The following is a 16,182-nucleotide window of genomic DNA, read 5'->3' as shown; positions in this document are numbered from 1 at the left end:
AAAGTAGCTATGTAAAATAAAACTGTCCATGCATTGGTGTTACTTGGAGAGGTGGATGAGAAGAGGACAAATGCCACACAGACAGCTGAGTGCTGAATTTGAAATTGCTATAGCCTGTAAAAAAGTTATAGCCAACCTAAGTTTTGTTATACTACATACGGAGCGTGGATCACATACATTTTAGAGGGACAGAAGTATAAATGATCCACTTCAGCATGAATTGGTAATGTATACCTTTCCTGCCAACCAGCTCTTTTCCCAAAATGGGATGGCATCTTGAAGCCTAACTTACAGGGACTGCCCATATTGAGAAAAACAATTTACCTGTTGCTATCTGAAAGGCAGAACTCATTATTTATACTTCAGTTTCAGAAATTAGCAACTTGTTACTATAGATGTGTATATTCATAATAACTCTAACAATGTATTTAGGTGTTTCCATGAGTTCACTAAGCGCAAGCTTATGATCAAGGAATGAGCCAGTTAGTAAGATCTGTACCTGAAATGCAGATTAAGGCATTTAGTAAAATATGTATGTTTTCACATTAAATAAAAGTCTGCTATAAATTTTCATTGCTAACAAGATGGGAAATGAAGCAGAGTTATTTAAAAGCAGGATAATAATTCTATTTTCTTTATGAAAATACTGTTAAGAGTAAATCTGAATGTTCTGTTCCATTAAGGGAAAGGAGGATTTTCTCTCTCTTATACATGGTATAAAAGTAGAGGTTTGTGCCACTGGAGCACCATAAAATTCTTGAAAGTTCTGCTTCTCATTATCAAATAAAACATGGAATCTGTTCATCGGTGTCAAGGTCTTATTCTGTGCATTTAAATTAAACAGTTCACTGTCCTTCTGAATTGTCAAAACCAAGTAATTCTGATAGGAAGAATGTGCCCCCCTCAAATAAAACAATCCAATTATAACCTAGTTTACAAACTTTATTTTATGAAGATGTATCATAAATGCTTGACTATGTTTTTTTAAGTAAGTCAAACACCCTTCTTTTCCCATAAAACACTTAAGTTATTAACATAATAACTTAATGTTAAATTTAAAAGATGTGCAAATTTTTGTCACATACTTTAAGTGCAAAGAAGTAGTTTGAAATATAAGAGTATTTTGGAGTTAATATAGCTTTTTGGTATTTCTTAGTCCAAAGTCAACCATTGTTTGCATATTCAGGAAGATTCAGGAACCCAGCAATTTTTGAACTTCCAGAAGCCAGACTCTAATTTATCTAGATATAGATAAACCGAAAGGAGCATTGTACAGCTAAGGGACAGAATTCTTCTAATTGTTAATAAAATTGGCCAGGTTATGAATAGTAATTTAACCAGTATTAATATAGGACCTGACTTGGATTTGGATGCCTAGAAGGCAGTCATAAGTAGGTCTGTCTTTGCTTTGTTATGACCAATTCTGGATAGTGCAGAATTGAAGCAGTGACATATATCTTAGTTATATCATATCTGGATTATTTCCAGTAGCTTACTGAGGTCTTCTTTGGAGAAGTACTTGGAAGCTTCAGTTAGTATAGGATACAGTGCCATGCTACTAAAGGAGACTGCAGATTGGGAACATGTGACTCTTTACTATAAAAGATCTGCACTTGCTTTGCATATTTCTAAGTGGTAAGCTCTTTGCAGTTTGGTGTTGATATTTAAAAAAAACATTCTCATGAACAAATCTGTTTGTCAAAGCAATAGTGTATCTAAATAGCCCAAAATTATGTATCCTGGAACCAAGAAGAGGATAATTTTAATAGCTATATGGATACTCTTAGTGTATATCAGTACAGTGTCACATCCTGCTCATATTACCCAGCAGTTGCTGTTCGGGGACATAACACGATGCTGAAAGTAATATATAGCCATAATGATTAGTAGCTATTGATTGTAGTATTCTCCATTAATTTATGTGATCCTTTTTAAAACTTATCCAAGTTGGTAAATACCATTCAGGCCCTGGTATCTCCTATGTGTTTTGCAACGAAGATGTATAAAATAATTCACCTTTGTAGACTCTGCACATGGGTAACATCAGTCAACATTATAATACAGAACTTGGAATGTTATGGTAGATGCAAAGGATCTTAGTTTTTTTCCTCACTCTTTCCTCTGCTTTTCCCTGGATAACTACTCACTGTTCAGAGTTATCCTGTTTGGCCTGCTAAAAGCAGTTTGAGTCTACATAAAATGGTATAGATATGCAAGAAGCATATCTTTATGTAGAATATAGGCTTATCATCTCCTATCTCATTCCAAGCTTGTCTCAATAAGTGAGAAAACCAGTTTTCAGTAATCCCATTAAGATGTTAAAAATAAAGATTCAGAAGATACAGAAACTTATGATAGTGATAATATATCAGATTCAGGAAATGAGACTGATAGGCAGCATTTCATGTGGCAAAATGTATTTTCTGAGGTGGTTTCCTTACCTCTTCCTTTTCTCCTGAAAACTAGTGCTTTCTCTATCTCTTTGATACAGTTGACAAAATGTTATACAGTATATGAAGGTATGGGGAAGGTCTAGCTATCGGTATAAGAAGCTAGATATTAGTAGTGTCTCTTGAGCAGCAAGAAGTTGCAGGGGCAGGCAAAATCCAGTGTTTTCAAGAGTCAAACAAGGCCTGGAGTCAAGACACAACTTACAGGGTGTTCTAGAAGTTGTTCCAGAATGTTGCTACTTTCTAGCAGAAGTTTATATATTAGATACTTGTATAATTGGCCCCAGTCAGAACTTACTGAAGAAATTTGGCTGTTCAGAGTAATACTATGCTCCTGGAAATTTCAAGGTGCCTTTCCAAGCCATTTGGTAATGTAGATCTACCCTTTGGACCATCAGTGCTCTTGTGAGCTAGTAGGCTGTGTCTTTTTGATGGGATCAGAATTGGACAGTTGGGGACAATAGAGATAGTTTTACCAATCACTTAAGGTCTAGTCTCTGATCCTGTTGGGTCAAATTTGACAAGTTGGATCAAAATTGATCAAGTTTCCCAAGCTACATGGAAGAGGATATGTGCTATAATGATGGAAAGTGAAAAGTATGTTCTGGTATTCAAAGCTTTATCAGCTTTGAGCCTCTTTTGTTTAGACTAAAATTAAAAAATAACTGTGACTTGTAAATGTTTAGTCAGGGTGTGGAATTTCCTTCCCTCTCGTGCTAATTAATTGCTCATTCTGCAATCTTAGGCTGTTAGATCAGGCAGAGGAATGACCTATTCACTCTCCATTTTGACCTTCTACTTTTTAGTCCACATAAGAAAGATGATGTTAAGTAGTCAAAGAATGCAAGTTTGGTGGTCCTAGTAACAGTTTTCTAAGCTGCTCCTGTCCTGATTCTGTTTTCTTTCCTTGCTACTGCTTGACTTTACTGAACAGGCTAAAAGCACTTGCTTCTATGAAATATGAAAAAAAACAGCACTGATGCAACCCTATCCAGCTAACGTTGAACTAAGAATTACCAGATTTGGGATTAGGCGAACATTGTGAAGAGGCAGCTATACGCTGGGCATGCATTCTCTTTTTCTCTGGTGATGATTCTACAATTAGGGCAGTCAAGGGATTAAGGCAAAGGCTTAGCTTGGTGTCAATGAGATTGCTGGTGGACTATAGACTTGTGTAAGCAAGCAGCACTTTTGTGACTGCTGTTAGGATTACAGTGTTAGAGTAAGCAGTAGATGCTGTAGTTGGCTGCCTGCTGGTAAGACAGTATCTATTGTGTAGACAGAGATAAGGGGTCATTGTCATGTATACTTAGGATCAGACAGGAGAGAGAGTACAAGGATCTTCTTGTGAACCAATTTAGTTTTTCTCCTTTTATTTGTAATGTTTCTAGGATAGAATAGTACTAGTTTCTCAGAAACTAGTGAACTATGCAAGGAACATTTAACCAAAGCATACAAGCAAATCTTCTTTCCCTTCTTTTCTATCTTCTAATGAATATAGTAAACTGTTTTATGGCCTCATTTCTCTACCAGACCAATATTAACTATCTCCATGCTGCCATAGTTTTGTTTCTGCTGCTGTTACATTGTATGTTATTTCCTAAGCTGTTGCTATGTGTATAGCTGCTACTAAATTCTCTATAGAGTTAATCAAGGCCTTCAGGTACAATTTAGCTGGTAATCTCTAATTCTAGTACAACCATGATTATCATCTTGTCTCTGGATATTGGTGCCTGATAGGCAGAACCCTTATCATCTTATCTTTCTCTCTGGTGTATTCATGAACTTGTGTCTCTTGAGCATCCTGAGACTGCTTAAGTCTATCGTTGCCTGCTAGCCATTTTCTCTTTTCTCCTTTCCTCTGACTCCAGTTACTTTCTGACAGCTCCTTAGCCCATTTCAGCTTCTCCTACCATGAAAGACACTGTGCACATGAAAAACCTGGTTCTCCTCTAAGCTCTTTTGCAGACTTAGGTTATCATCACGAGTAAAGTTTATGTGTCTGGCTGATCATGTAACAGGATGGTAAACAGCATTTATCTTTTCCACTCAGTCCTAGCTCTATTCTCTGAGGTAACCACTCTTTTTCTTGTTTTTCCCCAATGGTGCTGCTAATGTTACTTCATTTTTACTGTCATTTCACTCCCTATAAATTATGGCTACAATACTTTATGCAGTTTATGGACATATGTTATTAAAATCAGTAGAGCTTGCTTTTGTATAAAGACATGTTTGATTGTGATAGATTAAGAATATGAGCATAGAATATTAGATTTGAATATGATCATAGAATATTAAGGTATACATCTCCACTTGATTATTGCCTGAGTTACTTCAGTTTGGAATCTAAAATATGGATATATAGTAATTGATCTTATATTATTAGAGTATCAATTGACAATATCTACCTATATTTTTAGTTTAGTGCAACTGATTAAATTGAGTTGAACTATTGAGCTATGTAGCATAGTGTTATTATTGCTGTTTCTAGATGTTTTTAATTGCACTTTTAAATGGAAGTATTTGGGATTGACCATTTGAATAAGAGCTCTAAATAGTGAATTATGACCCTTGTTCTGAGTTATTATATTCTGAATGGCATTTTTAAATAATGGATTTTGGCTCATAAACTGCAAGTAGTACAAAATAATGTGGCTAAGTTGCACAAAGGGCAAACTATAGTAAACTGTTGCACCTGTCCTGAAGTAATTGGACTGTCTGTAAAGGTACTAGCAAGTCAAGGCGAAGATATCTGTTATAGTATACAAATCTATATATAGTTAGGATCTAGATAGTGATAAGCTTGCTCCCTGTCAACTAAGATGTGGCAAGGATGCCAGTTTGAGTCTGCCAGGATTGCTACCTCTTCATTACATGTTAACGTGAGGGAGGATATTCCCAAACACCATGGCTATAGAATCATTCTCTTTTGGCATCAAGCTTGCATTGCTGGTTTAAGACCTATCTGTTTACTTTGTTTAGTTGATACTGCTATCCATTTTCTGTCTTGATTGTATAATAGCTCTCCTGTAGTCAGAGTTTTATTTATATATTTTTATTTATATTTCGAATTTTGTCACTGCCCATCTCCCTCAAAGAGTGACTCTGGGCAGTTTTAAGGTTTTAAGGTTTAAATATCTTTTATTTGTTGTTTATTGAACATTTAATTTATAAACAATACATTATTTATTTATTGAAGCATTCATTTTAACTGTGATCAGTGTTTTTTTAAATAAAATTGAATATGTGATTATTAAAAAGCAATGAAAATGTGGGAAAATATTAGACTAATGTGAAAGGCAGTGCCTGTACAATAGTATATGCAACAACCTCTTTAGAATACACATTTGAATTGTACATATGAAGTTCATGTCCAAAAACTGCTTCATAGGCACAACATGGGGGTGGTGATAGGTGTCATTGCATCCCCCATGAGGTGAACCTAACCAGTTTTGTAACATTTAAATAGTTAACCTCAGCAAATGAAAAACATAGTTACAGATATTTGACAAACTGTTAATTCATTAGATTGGCGTTTTAATTTGACCTTTAATGTTTGAGATTTCACAAGAAGCTATTTTAGGCAACACATTTATTTGTTTAATTGTTATGCATTATGCTAAGTTTTACAAATCATGATAAAGGTTTCTCTTAAGTAGCTTTGACAGTTTTATCAGAGGAGACATATGGCCTACAAATACCAAAGGAAATCCTTTGAAAACATTTGCAAATTGCCTCTCAAGTGACCTTGCTTTACTGTTAATACATTTGCATAAGTAATTATGCAGATCGCATTCAGACTCAATAGTTCTATAATGTTTACTTTGATTAGAGCTGTATTGTAGCACTCCAGTTTTACTATTTTGTTAGCCACAGACATGCCAATAAATACAAATCTAAAATAAAGCTTAGATTATTCTACTGAGCAATACTTGACTTTTGTTTACTATTAAGAATTTTAGTTATTGAAATATTTCTTGTTACTACTGCATTTCCCACATACAGTTTGTGTCTTTTAATGCTTATATTCCCAAAAGATTATAACCTAACATAAAAATATTAAAATTATTTATTTAAAATAATAATTTATTTTGATTTATTTTCATTATTAAAATAATTAACTATAACATGAAAACAGAATTTGTAGTAAATTAGAAATTCTGAAAGATTTGGGCACTGGAGTCCCTAGTTCGAGCCTTGTATTTTATGGATCAAATCATTGACTTAAAAATGCAAATCTCACAAACAAGTATTCTATGGAATTCAATTTTTATGTTTGAATATAGTAAAAATAAATACTTTTCTTGGTAAGTTGCTTGCCTTTTTCCCTATTGGATTTCATTTTAGTGAGCAGAACATTTTAGTAACCAATTCTGAAATTTGAGATATAGCAATTTGTCCCAGATGTTTGGGACAAACTTGAAGAAAAAGTCATACAGTATTGGATTTTCCAAAATGTTTTATGGATATATGTACATATATTATTTGCTCATAGAAAACGTCAACATATTTCCACATTTAAAGTCAGAGAAGTCTGTTTAATTATGAATAATTCCTAACTAAGAAGTTTTATGTATAAAACTGTTTTATGTATATTTGTTTAATAGAGGCACATGTTTAGAAAATAACATTGCAGATGGTGTTGAGAAACGATTTCAGTTGTGCTTGGCTTCCCTTTGGGAAAAAGCAGCTTGGATAATGTTGAATTAACTGCATGTGTATTTTATAATTTTGTGTGTATTTATTTATTTTGAAACTCTGCATTCATTCCATTGTACTGTCTGATTTTAAGATTTAGAATTTACTGTTTTTAATATGTTCTCTTTCAGGATAACTTTTTGCCATCTGCCTTTCCAGAGTAAATGGCTGTATGTGGGCACCGAAAGAGGAAATATACACATTGTCAATGTGGAGTCCTTCACTCTCTCAGGCTATGTCATCATGTGGAATAAAGCCATTGAACTGTGAGTATGATATAGGTGAAAAAAATGAAATTAGCAGCATACTGTTCCCAAAGCCTTTCCAACAAGGGGTAGAGACAAAAAGTTCAGACCTGGGTTGTTACTTTTTGTTTTGTTTTGTCCTTGGTGGACTTAAAGGAAAAAGGGGGATAAAACTTCTAAAACCCCTAACACCTCCAAATCAAACAAAACTGGGGTGATTTTTTCCATTTGGGAGTTGTGAAGAGCAAAACAGGTACTTCTGCCAAGATTAAGGCACCAGTTTAACTCCTTAAAACACCTTAAATTTCAATTCTACTCATATCCACTGCGGCCTCTAGCAGAGCAGAAAGAATTGTGCCCCATCCAGAGCAGAAAGAATTGTGCCCCATCCAGAGCAGAAAGAATTGTGCCCCATTCCACAGGATGGAAAAGGTTGTCTGTTCCTCCTTTAGGGCTTTTAAGGTGTGACTAGGACCTTGACTTGGGCTCATTAACAGAAAGGCAGTCTGCTTATTAATGATATTGCAGTTTAGACTTAAATGTTGTAACTGTTCTGTACATCTATGTTTTTGTTTCTTAAAATATTATTTAAATTTTTAGGTCATCCAAATCTCATCCTGGACCTGTTGTCCATATTAGTGACAATCCAATGGATGAAGGCAAGGTATGTTTAAAAATAATAATAAACCAAACTTGAATTATATTGAAGAGGATTGTGTTTTAGCACTAAAATATGACAAATACTTTGTTGGATGTCCTAGGAATTGCTTTTCACATATCAAGCATCAGAACAATGTAGTTTTTTGCAATTATATCCCCAATGGCTATTTGCAAGCATGGCTACTGAATATTCATAATTATACTTTTGACATATTATGCTTCTAAAACAGATAAATGGAACCTCTAGTAAATATTCAAATATTTGTATTAATTCAGATTCAAATATTGAATCAAATATTCAAAGCATGAGTTTGTATTAATACAAGCAATTACTAAAACATTTGGTTGTTTTTTTAAAACAGTAAATTGTTTTTATTACTTTAATATATGAAAAGGAAAAACACAGCAAAAACACAAGAAAATAAAAACATGTTATAATTCATATAATTACTGTAGTTATGAAACACAGCGTTAAACCTGGATCACACAGAATAACACTGATCAGTCTTTCCATTACTTCATTAAATAGCAGACAGTTAACACACACCATTGATCTGTGTTGGCATTTTTCCATCCTAAAAGAATTTCATATTCATAAAATGATAAATTCCAATGTTTTGCCAAGTCTCATGCACATCTTTAATATATTATTATTTTCCAAACAGTATTAACAAAATTATGAAAGAATTCAAAATTGGACAATAGTGGGTTAAGCCCATGGCATATGCATAAGTGAGTCCCCCAACCATTGTCTACTTTGAACATAATGAAGTTGACAGCCAACCTTTATAATATTCTCTGATGTGTCCAGTGAACTTGGAGAAAAAAAACCCTGTTGAATTGATTAATTTTGTGTCATCAAGTTGTTTTTGACTCTTAGATACATAGATTAGATTTTCTCCACGAGTTCTTGAATTAGTTTCCTCTTAAGAGTATCTTTAAGACCCTTAAGCACTGATTTGTAAATATAGGGTTCTTCAATTCTTTATTTCGAAGTCTGTAAATAACTAATACCTACCTTAACAATATCCTTTAAATGTCTACTAAAAGCACTATTTAGAATACTCCAAAACACAGTTCAATAGCAATAGTAATTTAGGAGTTTCTGATGCTGCTAAGGCATCTGGACCAAACTCTGAAATCAACACATTTTAATTGAATATACACCTGTTCTGTGTTTTAGACAATCCAGACCTCTTAAAAAATGTAAATAATGCATGCCAGTGATAAGGCTGAAAGTCAGGAAAATTAAAATCCCTTTCATCATATAATAGCCATAATTGGGATAAATAAAATCTAGGAGTTTAACCTTTCCATTAAAAATATTTTTTTAAATGTATCAGTTTGTTTGAAATACTTTGAAGGAACAACATGGGAGTCCTTCTAAGCACGCATATCAGCAGGGAAGTAATACTCATTTTGACAACACTGGCTTTTCCTCATAAACTCACTGGGATTTTAAACTATTTATGTCAATACTACTCGGAGGTAAAGTTGCTATATTCATGTTCACTTAATTAAATTGCTGTCCTTCAGAAGAGGAGGTGATCTTTGTTTTTTCTGTCTTTTTAACTTTGGACCAATAATTTAAAGAGAGAGAATGTCCTGCTTACTAATTAAGTAACAAAGCAGTCAAAAGATGAGAAGCTGGGAGAAAAATGGGATAGCAAATTCAATTTGTAGATATCAGCTAAAAGTCCAACATAAATTTTTGGTTATGGTTGGTATTTTTAGGTAGTTTATGTATTTTGTATGGAAGATTGATGCCTAATTTTCTACATTATTTGTTCATTCATTCACTCATTTTGTATGCAATTTTATCAGTTGAAATGGAATATAGTGCAGAATAGTTTTGTAAGCAGGACAAACCTTAAATATTAGAAAATCTTCTCTGATATCTGACTTTAGGATTTAATATTAATCTTGTATGTACAGCTGTAACTGAAATTATTCAACCCCCATTGCAAATCAGGTTGATTGTCAAAATGTACAGACTTCCAGCTGTTTGCAATGAACAAATCAAACAAAAGCAATTGAAATAGCTCAACACAACAAATGCTTCAAGTGGTGTCCCCAAATTCAACTGAAAATGCAACTTATAATGACTTCTCCAGTCTCAAAATTATTCAACCCTCTGAATAGAATCTTTCACAACAGCACACATGACATACAGTATGCAAAACAGGTATTGTCTCAAGCACACCTGATGCAACTAATCGAGGGCTTCATTAGTTGCACCAGGTGTGACTGAGCTGGAACACATGAAATACCTGAACTGGCTAGGGGTTTGCTGAGTGTCACGTTTGACTGCATGTTAGAAATACAGTATGGCTAAGTCAAAAGAATGGCCCAAAAAGGTAAGAGAAGAGATCATTGCCCTTCACAAACAAGGAACAGGATACAAAAAGATAGCAAAGGCACTGAATGTTCCTAGAGACACCGTTGGAAGCAGAGTTCGCCAGTTCAAAGTTAAAGGGACAGTGGTTACACTACCTGGATGGGGCAGAAGAAGGAAGTTGTCAATGGCTGCAACTGGATTTCTGAGAAGGCGGGTTGAGAGAAACCCTTGAGTGACTGCAAAAGACCTGCAGCAAGACTTGGTGGCAACAGGCACTGAGGTTTCAGTGAGCACAGTAAGGCACATACTAAACACAGAAGGTTCCCATGCCAGAACCAAGACATACACCACTACTGACCCAAAAGCACAAGAAAAGTTGGCTCCAGTATGCTCAAAATCATATAAATAAGCCACAGAAGTTTTGGGATTCTGCTCTGTGGAGCGATGAAACAAAACTGGAAATTTTCAGCCCGATGGATCAGCGGCATATCTGGAGGAAGAAGAATGAAGCATACGCTGAAAAGAACACTCTGCCTACAGTTAAAGATGGTGGTGGCTTGAACCCCAAAGAAAATCTCTGGTTGGGATTTGAAGAAGGCATTTGCAGCACACAAACCCAAGAATATTACTGAACTGGAGGCCATTGCTCATGAGGAATGGGCTAAGATTCCTCAGGAATGTGCTGGAAGCTGGTGTCTGGCTATGCATCTCCTTTGCAGCAGGTCATAACAGCAAAAGGGTGCTCTACTAAGTCCTGAAGATGCTTGCCATGAAGGGGTTGAATAATTTTGAGACTGGAGAAGTCATGATAAGTTGCACTTTCAGTTGAATTTGGGGACACCACTTGAAGCATTTGTTGTGTTGAGCTATTTCAATTGCTTTTGTTTGATTTGTTCATTGCAAACAGCTGAAAGTCTGTACATTTTGACTATCAACCTGATTTGCAATGGGGGTTGAATAATTTCAATTGTGTTGTTTATTTGTTTAGTCGCTTCCGACTCTTCGTGACTTCATGGACCAGCCCACGCCAGAGCTTCCTGTTGGCCGTCGACACCCCCAGCTCCCCCAGGGACGAGTCCGTCACCTCTAGAATATCATCCATCCATCTTGCCCTTGGTCGGCCCCTCTTCCTTTTGCCTTCCATTCTCCCTAGCATCAGCATCTTCTCCAGGGTGTCCTGTCTTCTCATTATGTGGCCAAAGTATTTCAGTTTTGCCTTTAATACCATTCCCTCAAGTGAGCAGTCTGGCTTAATTTCCTGGAGGATGGACTGGTTTGATCTTCTTGCAGTCCAAGGCACTGTCAGAATTTTCCTCCAACACCACAGTTCAAAAGCATCGATCTTCCTTCGCTCAGCCTTCCTTATGGTCCAGCTCTCGCAGCCATATGTTACTATGGGGAATACCATTGCTTTAACTATGCAGACCTTTGTTGTCAGTGTGATGTCTCTGCTCTTAACTATTTTATCGAGATTTGTCATTACTCTTCTCCCAAGGATTAAGCGTCTTCTGATTTCCTGACTGCAGTCAGCATCTGCAGTAATCTTTGCACCTAGGAATACGAAGTCTTTCGCTGCTTCTACATTTTCTCCCTCTATTTGCCAGTTATCAATCAAGCTGGTTGCCATAATCTTGGTTTTTTTGAGGTTTAGCTGCAAGCCAGCTTTTGCACTTTCTTCTTTCACCTTCATCATAAGGCTCCTCAGTTCCTCTTCACTTTCAGCCATCAAAGTGGTATCATCTGCATATCTGAGATTGTTAATGTTTCTTCCAGAGATTTTAACTCCAGCCTTGGATTCCTCAAGCCCAGCTTGTCGCATGATGTGTTCTGCATACAAGTTGAATAGGTAGGGTGAGAGTATACAGCCCTGCCGTACTCCTTTCCCAATCTTAAACCAGTCCGTTGTTCCATGGTCTGTTCTTACTGTTGCTACTTGGTCGTTATACAGATTCTTCAGGAGGCATACAAGATGACTTGGTATCCCCATACCACTAAGAACTTGCCACAATTTGTTATGGTCCACACAGTCAAAGGCTTTAGAATAGTCAATAAAACAGAAATAGATGTTTTTCTGAAACTCCCTGGCTTTTTCCATTATCCAGCGGATATTGGCAATTTGGTCTCTAGTTCCTCTGCCTTTTCTAAAGCCAGCTTGTACATCTGGCAATTCTTGCTCCATGAACTGCTGAAGTCTACCTTGAAGGATCTTGAGCATTATCTTACTGGCATGTGAAATGAGTGCCACTGTTTGATAGTTTGAACATTCTTTAGTATTTCCCTTTTTTGGTATGGGGATATAAGTTGATTTTTTCCACTCTGATGGCCATTCTTGTGTTTTCCAAATTTGCTGGCATATAGCATGCATTACCTTGACAGCATCATCTTGCAAGATTTTGAACAGTTCAGCTGGGATGCCATCATCTCCTGCTGCCTTCTTATTAGCAATGCTTCTTAAGGCCCACTCAACCTCACTCTTCAGGATGTCTGGCTCTAGCTCACTGACCACACCGTCAAAGCTATCCCCGATATTGTTATCCTTCCTATACAGGTCTTCTGTATATTCTTGCCACCTTTTCTTGATCTCTTCTTCTTCTGTTAGGTCCTTGCCATCTTTGTTTTTGATCATACCCATTTTGGCCTGGAATTTACCTCCAATGTTTCTAATTTTCTGGAAGAGGTCTCTTGTCCTTCCTATTCTATTGTCTTCTTCCACTTCCGCGCATTGCTTGTTTAAAAATAATTCCTTATCTCTTCTGGCTAACCTCTGGAATTTTGCATTTAATTGGGCATATCTCCCCCTATCACTGTTGCCTTTTGCTTTCCTTCTTTCTTGGGCTACTTCTAGTGTCTCAGCAGACAGCCATTTTGCCTTCTTGGTTTTCTCTTTCTTTGGGATGTATTTTGTTGCCGCCTCCTGAACAATGCTGCCAACTTCTGTCCAGAGTTCTTCCGGGACCCTATCTACTAAGTCCAGTCCCTTACATCTATTCTTCACCTCCACTGCATATTCCTTAGGAATATTAGTGAGCTCATATCTAGCTGATCTGTGGGTCTTCCCTAATCTCTTTAGTCTGATCCTAAATTGTGCAATAAGAAGTTTGTGATCTGAACTACAGTCAGCTCCAGGTCTTGTTTTTACTGACTGTACAGATGTCCGCCACCTTTGGCTGCAAAGGATGTAGTCAATCTGATTTCGGTGTTGTCCATCTGGTGAAGTCCATGTATAAAGCCGTCTCTTAGGTTGTTGGAAGAGAGTGTTTGTTATGCAGAGTGAATTGTCTTGGCAAAATTCTATCAGCCTATGTCCTGCTTCGTTTTGTTCTCCCAGGCCATACTTACCTGTAATTCGAGGTGTCATTTGACTGCCCACCTTAGCATTCCAGTCTCCTGTGATGAAAATAACATCTCTTTTAGGTGTGTTGTCCAGTAGGTGCTGCACATCCTCATAGAACTGCTCTACTTCAGCTTCTTCAGCATTTGTGGTTGGGGCGTATATTTGGATCACTGTGATGTTAGATGGCTTGCCCTGAATTCGAATTGAGATCATTCTGTTGTTTTTTTGGATTGTATCCAAGCACTGCTTTAGCCACTTGACTATTAATTATGAAGGCTACTCCATTTCTTCTGTGGTCCTCTTGTCCACAGTAGTAGATCTGGTGGTCATTTGATGTGAAGTGGCCCATTCCAGTCCATTTCAGTTCACTGACGCCCAAAATGTCTATCTTGAATCTTGAGATCTCACCAATAACCACATCCAATTTGCCCTGGCTCATAGATCTTACATTCCAGGTTCCAATGGTGTGTTGATCCTTAGAACATATGACCAGCTCATACAATGCCTTTAAACAGTTTTGACAAGCAAGAACATAAGATTGAGAATATCACATTCCAAAATGATATTGGTTGGTCTGAAACATAGATATAAGCTTTTTTGTGCTCTTCATAAGTAGTTTTTGTTGTTTGTTTTTCAGTCTTGGTCCTTTTTGAATGACACTTTGATTAACCTGATACAGTATTCTTACAATCATTAAAAGCTGTTTTATTTCTGAAATCCTATTAGATATGGGGAAGGGGAGGACCCATATTAGACCTATCCTTATTTATTTACTTACTTACTTACTTACTTACTTATTTATTTATCTCAATAAAAATGTAATTCATACTAAGGTCTATCAATAGAAATCCTGGAGCTTATTTGAGATAATAGCAAACATCCATTTTATCTAAAACTAAAGGTCTTTAAACAAGGTACTATTCTTTGATCATATGTAATAACAGTCTTTGCAGCAAATCAGCAAAGGCTTCTCCTTCCTCAGTCAAGTGGAGATAAACCAAGGACAGAGTAGGACCACCCACTTGGGAACTACTGAGTAGACCATCTTCAGAAATTGTGGCCTGATGAAATGCTTGCTGGGATGGAAGAGCCCAGGGAGCACTGTTATGAGATGAGCAGAGGGAAATGAGCAGCTTTCTATTATATTTGATTTTTAAAAAAATCAATATAAATTGTTGCATTTGTAAATCTTTTTCCTTGTCATATTTGTTTATTTATTTACATTCAGGGTATATTTTTATAAGGGATTCCATTCAAGTATGCAATCATTTAGCTGCAGACTGCATTGGTACATTTGAGATGCTAGGGTGCATGATGATGTTTCTTTATCTTAAGTAGTTCTTAAATCCTCCAACATTTGCTCACTTTGGTACTAAGTGAGTAATTTAGCACCATGTTGTACATTTTGAGCCAGATACAAGGTAAGAAATTGCAGGATGGTTTACATTCTACAAATAGAAAAGGAGACAAGTCATTTTAGAATCCAAAAGCAGAAAACTGCAGAGGAATCATTTATTTTCCCAAATCAGTTTCTAGCACTTTTCAGCTCAGCTTCCCTTTGGGGCAATAAACAATTATACATGCAACACAATTCAGTTTAGTACATGGGTTTGCTATCTTGCGTGTGCGTGTGTGCATGTGTCTCTGTCTATCTCTCTATCTCTCTATCTTCCACATGAACTGAAAAGGCAGTCATACATTCTATGGTGAGTTTCAGTTTTTTTTTCCCCCATAGATTACGGCAGAAAGAGAAAACGTTATCATGGGTTACAAAAGAGGCTAAGTTACTGTATGGGGGTGGGGGGTATAAAACATAACTGTCCTGATTACCAGGAAACACACTGAGGCGAGGACTTGGTCTCTAATATTTATTAGTAGTACTTAACAAGAATCCTAACAAACTGAGAAAGCGTGGGAAAACCCAGCCATATAAACCCCAAAGGTTAAGGCGGTCCCGATCTGTGTCTCTTTGAATGGCTGAACAGTTCCTCAGTGCTACGCATGCGCTTGACAGTCTGGGTGAGAGCCCCCTGCTCGCCATCCTTACTCATGACAATAACTCTGTCCTGACTTATTTTTAAAAATACTAGGAGAATAATGATTTAGCTCACATTTTAGAAACTGACTTGGAAAAAACTAATCTTACCAGTAAGATTACTGTGTTATGGGGAGATGGATTAGATAAAAAAGACGAGAGAAAAGGAAAGAAGGAAGGAAGATAAAACCAATACTCTGGAATTACAGTTATGTGGGGAGTTTCTTGAGTCATATGGTATTTTCTTAAAACGGTCTTCAAAACCTAAAGGCCATTTTTTCATTCTCAATTAAGTTCAAGGAATTCTAGAAGAAGGATTGGCATATTTTCTAACACACCACCCACTCTTAAACCTTGAACCCATCGAGAAGGATATCATGATTGATGCTATCAAAAGCCGCTAAGAAATCAATAAGGCCTAG

General features: G+C 36.4%; 1 protein-coding gene across 3 annotated transcripts in view; it reads left to right on the top strand.

Annotated features, from left to right (window-relative positions):
• STXBP5 (syntaxin binding protein 5) overlaps nucleotides 1-16,182 on the top strand; it is a 115,271-nt gene that overhangs the window by 36,050 nt on the left and 63,039 nt on the right. For all 3 annotated transcript variants that reach the window (XM_063308902.1, XM_063308895.1, XM_063308886.1), the window contains exons 5-6: nucleotides 7,280-7,414; nucleotides 7,994-8,057. In XM_063308902.1, the coding sequence (XP_063164972.1) occupies nucleotides 7,280-7,414; nucleotides 7,994-8,057 (199 nt within the window). The remainder of the gene's footprint in view (nucleotides 1-7,279; nucleotides 7,415-7,993; nucleotides 8,058-16,182) is intronic.

This window comes from Candoia aspera, chromosome 1 (assembly GCF_035149785.1).
Source record: "Candoia aspera isolate rCanAsp1 chromosome 1, rCanAsp1.hap2, whole genome shotgun sequence".
NCBI lineage: Eukaryota > Metazoa > Chordata > Lepidosauria > Squamata > Boidae > Candoia > Candoia aspera.
The sequence above is the reverse complement of the archived record's forward strand: the minus strand, read 5'-3'. Positions and strand labels throughout refer to the sequence as shown.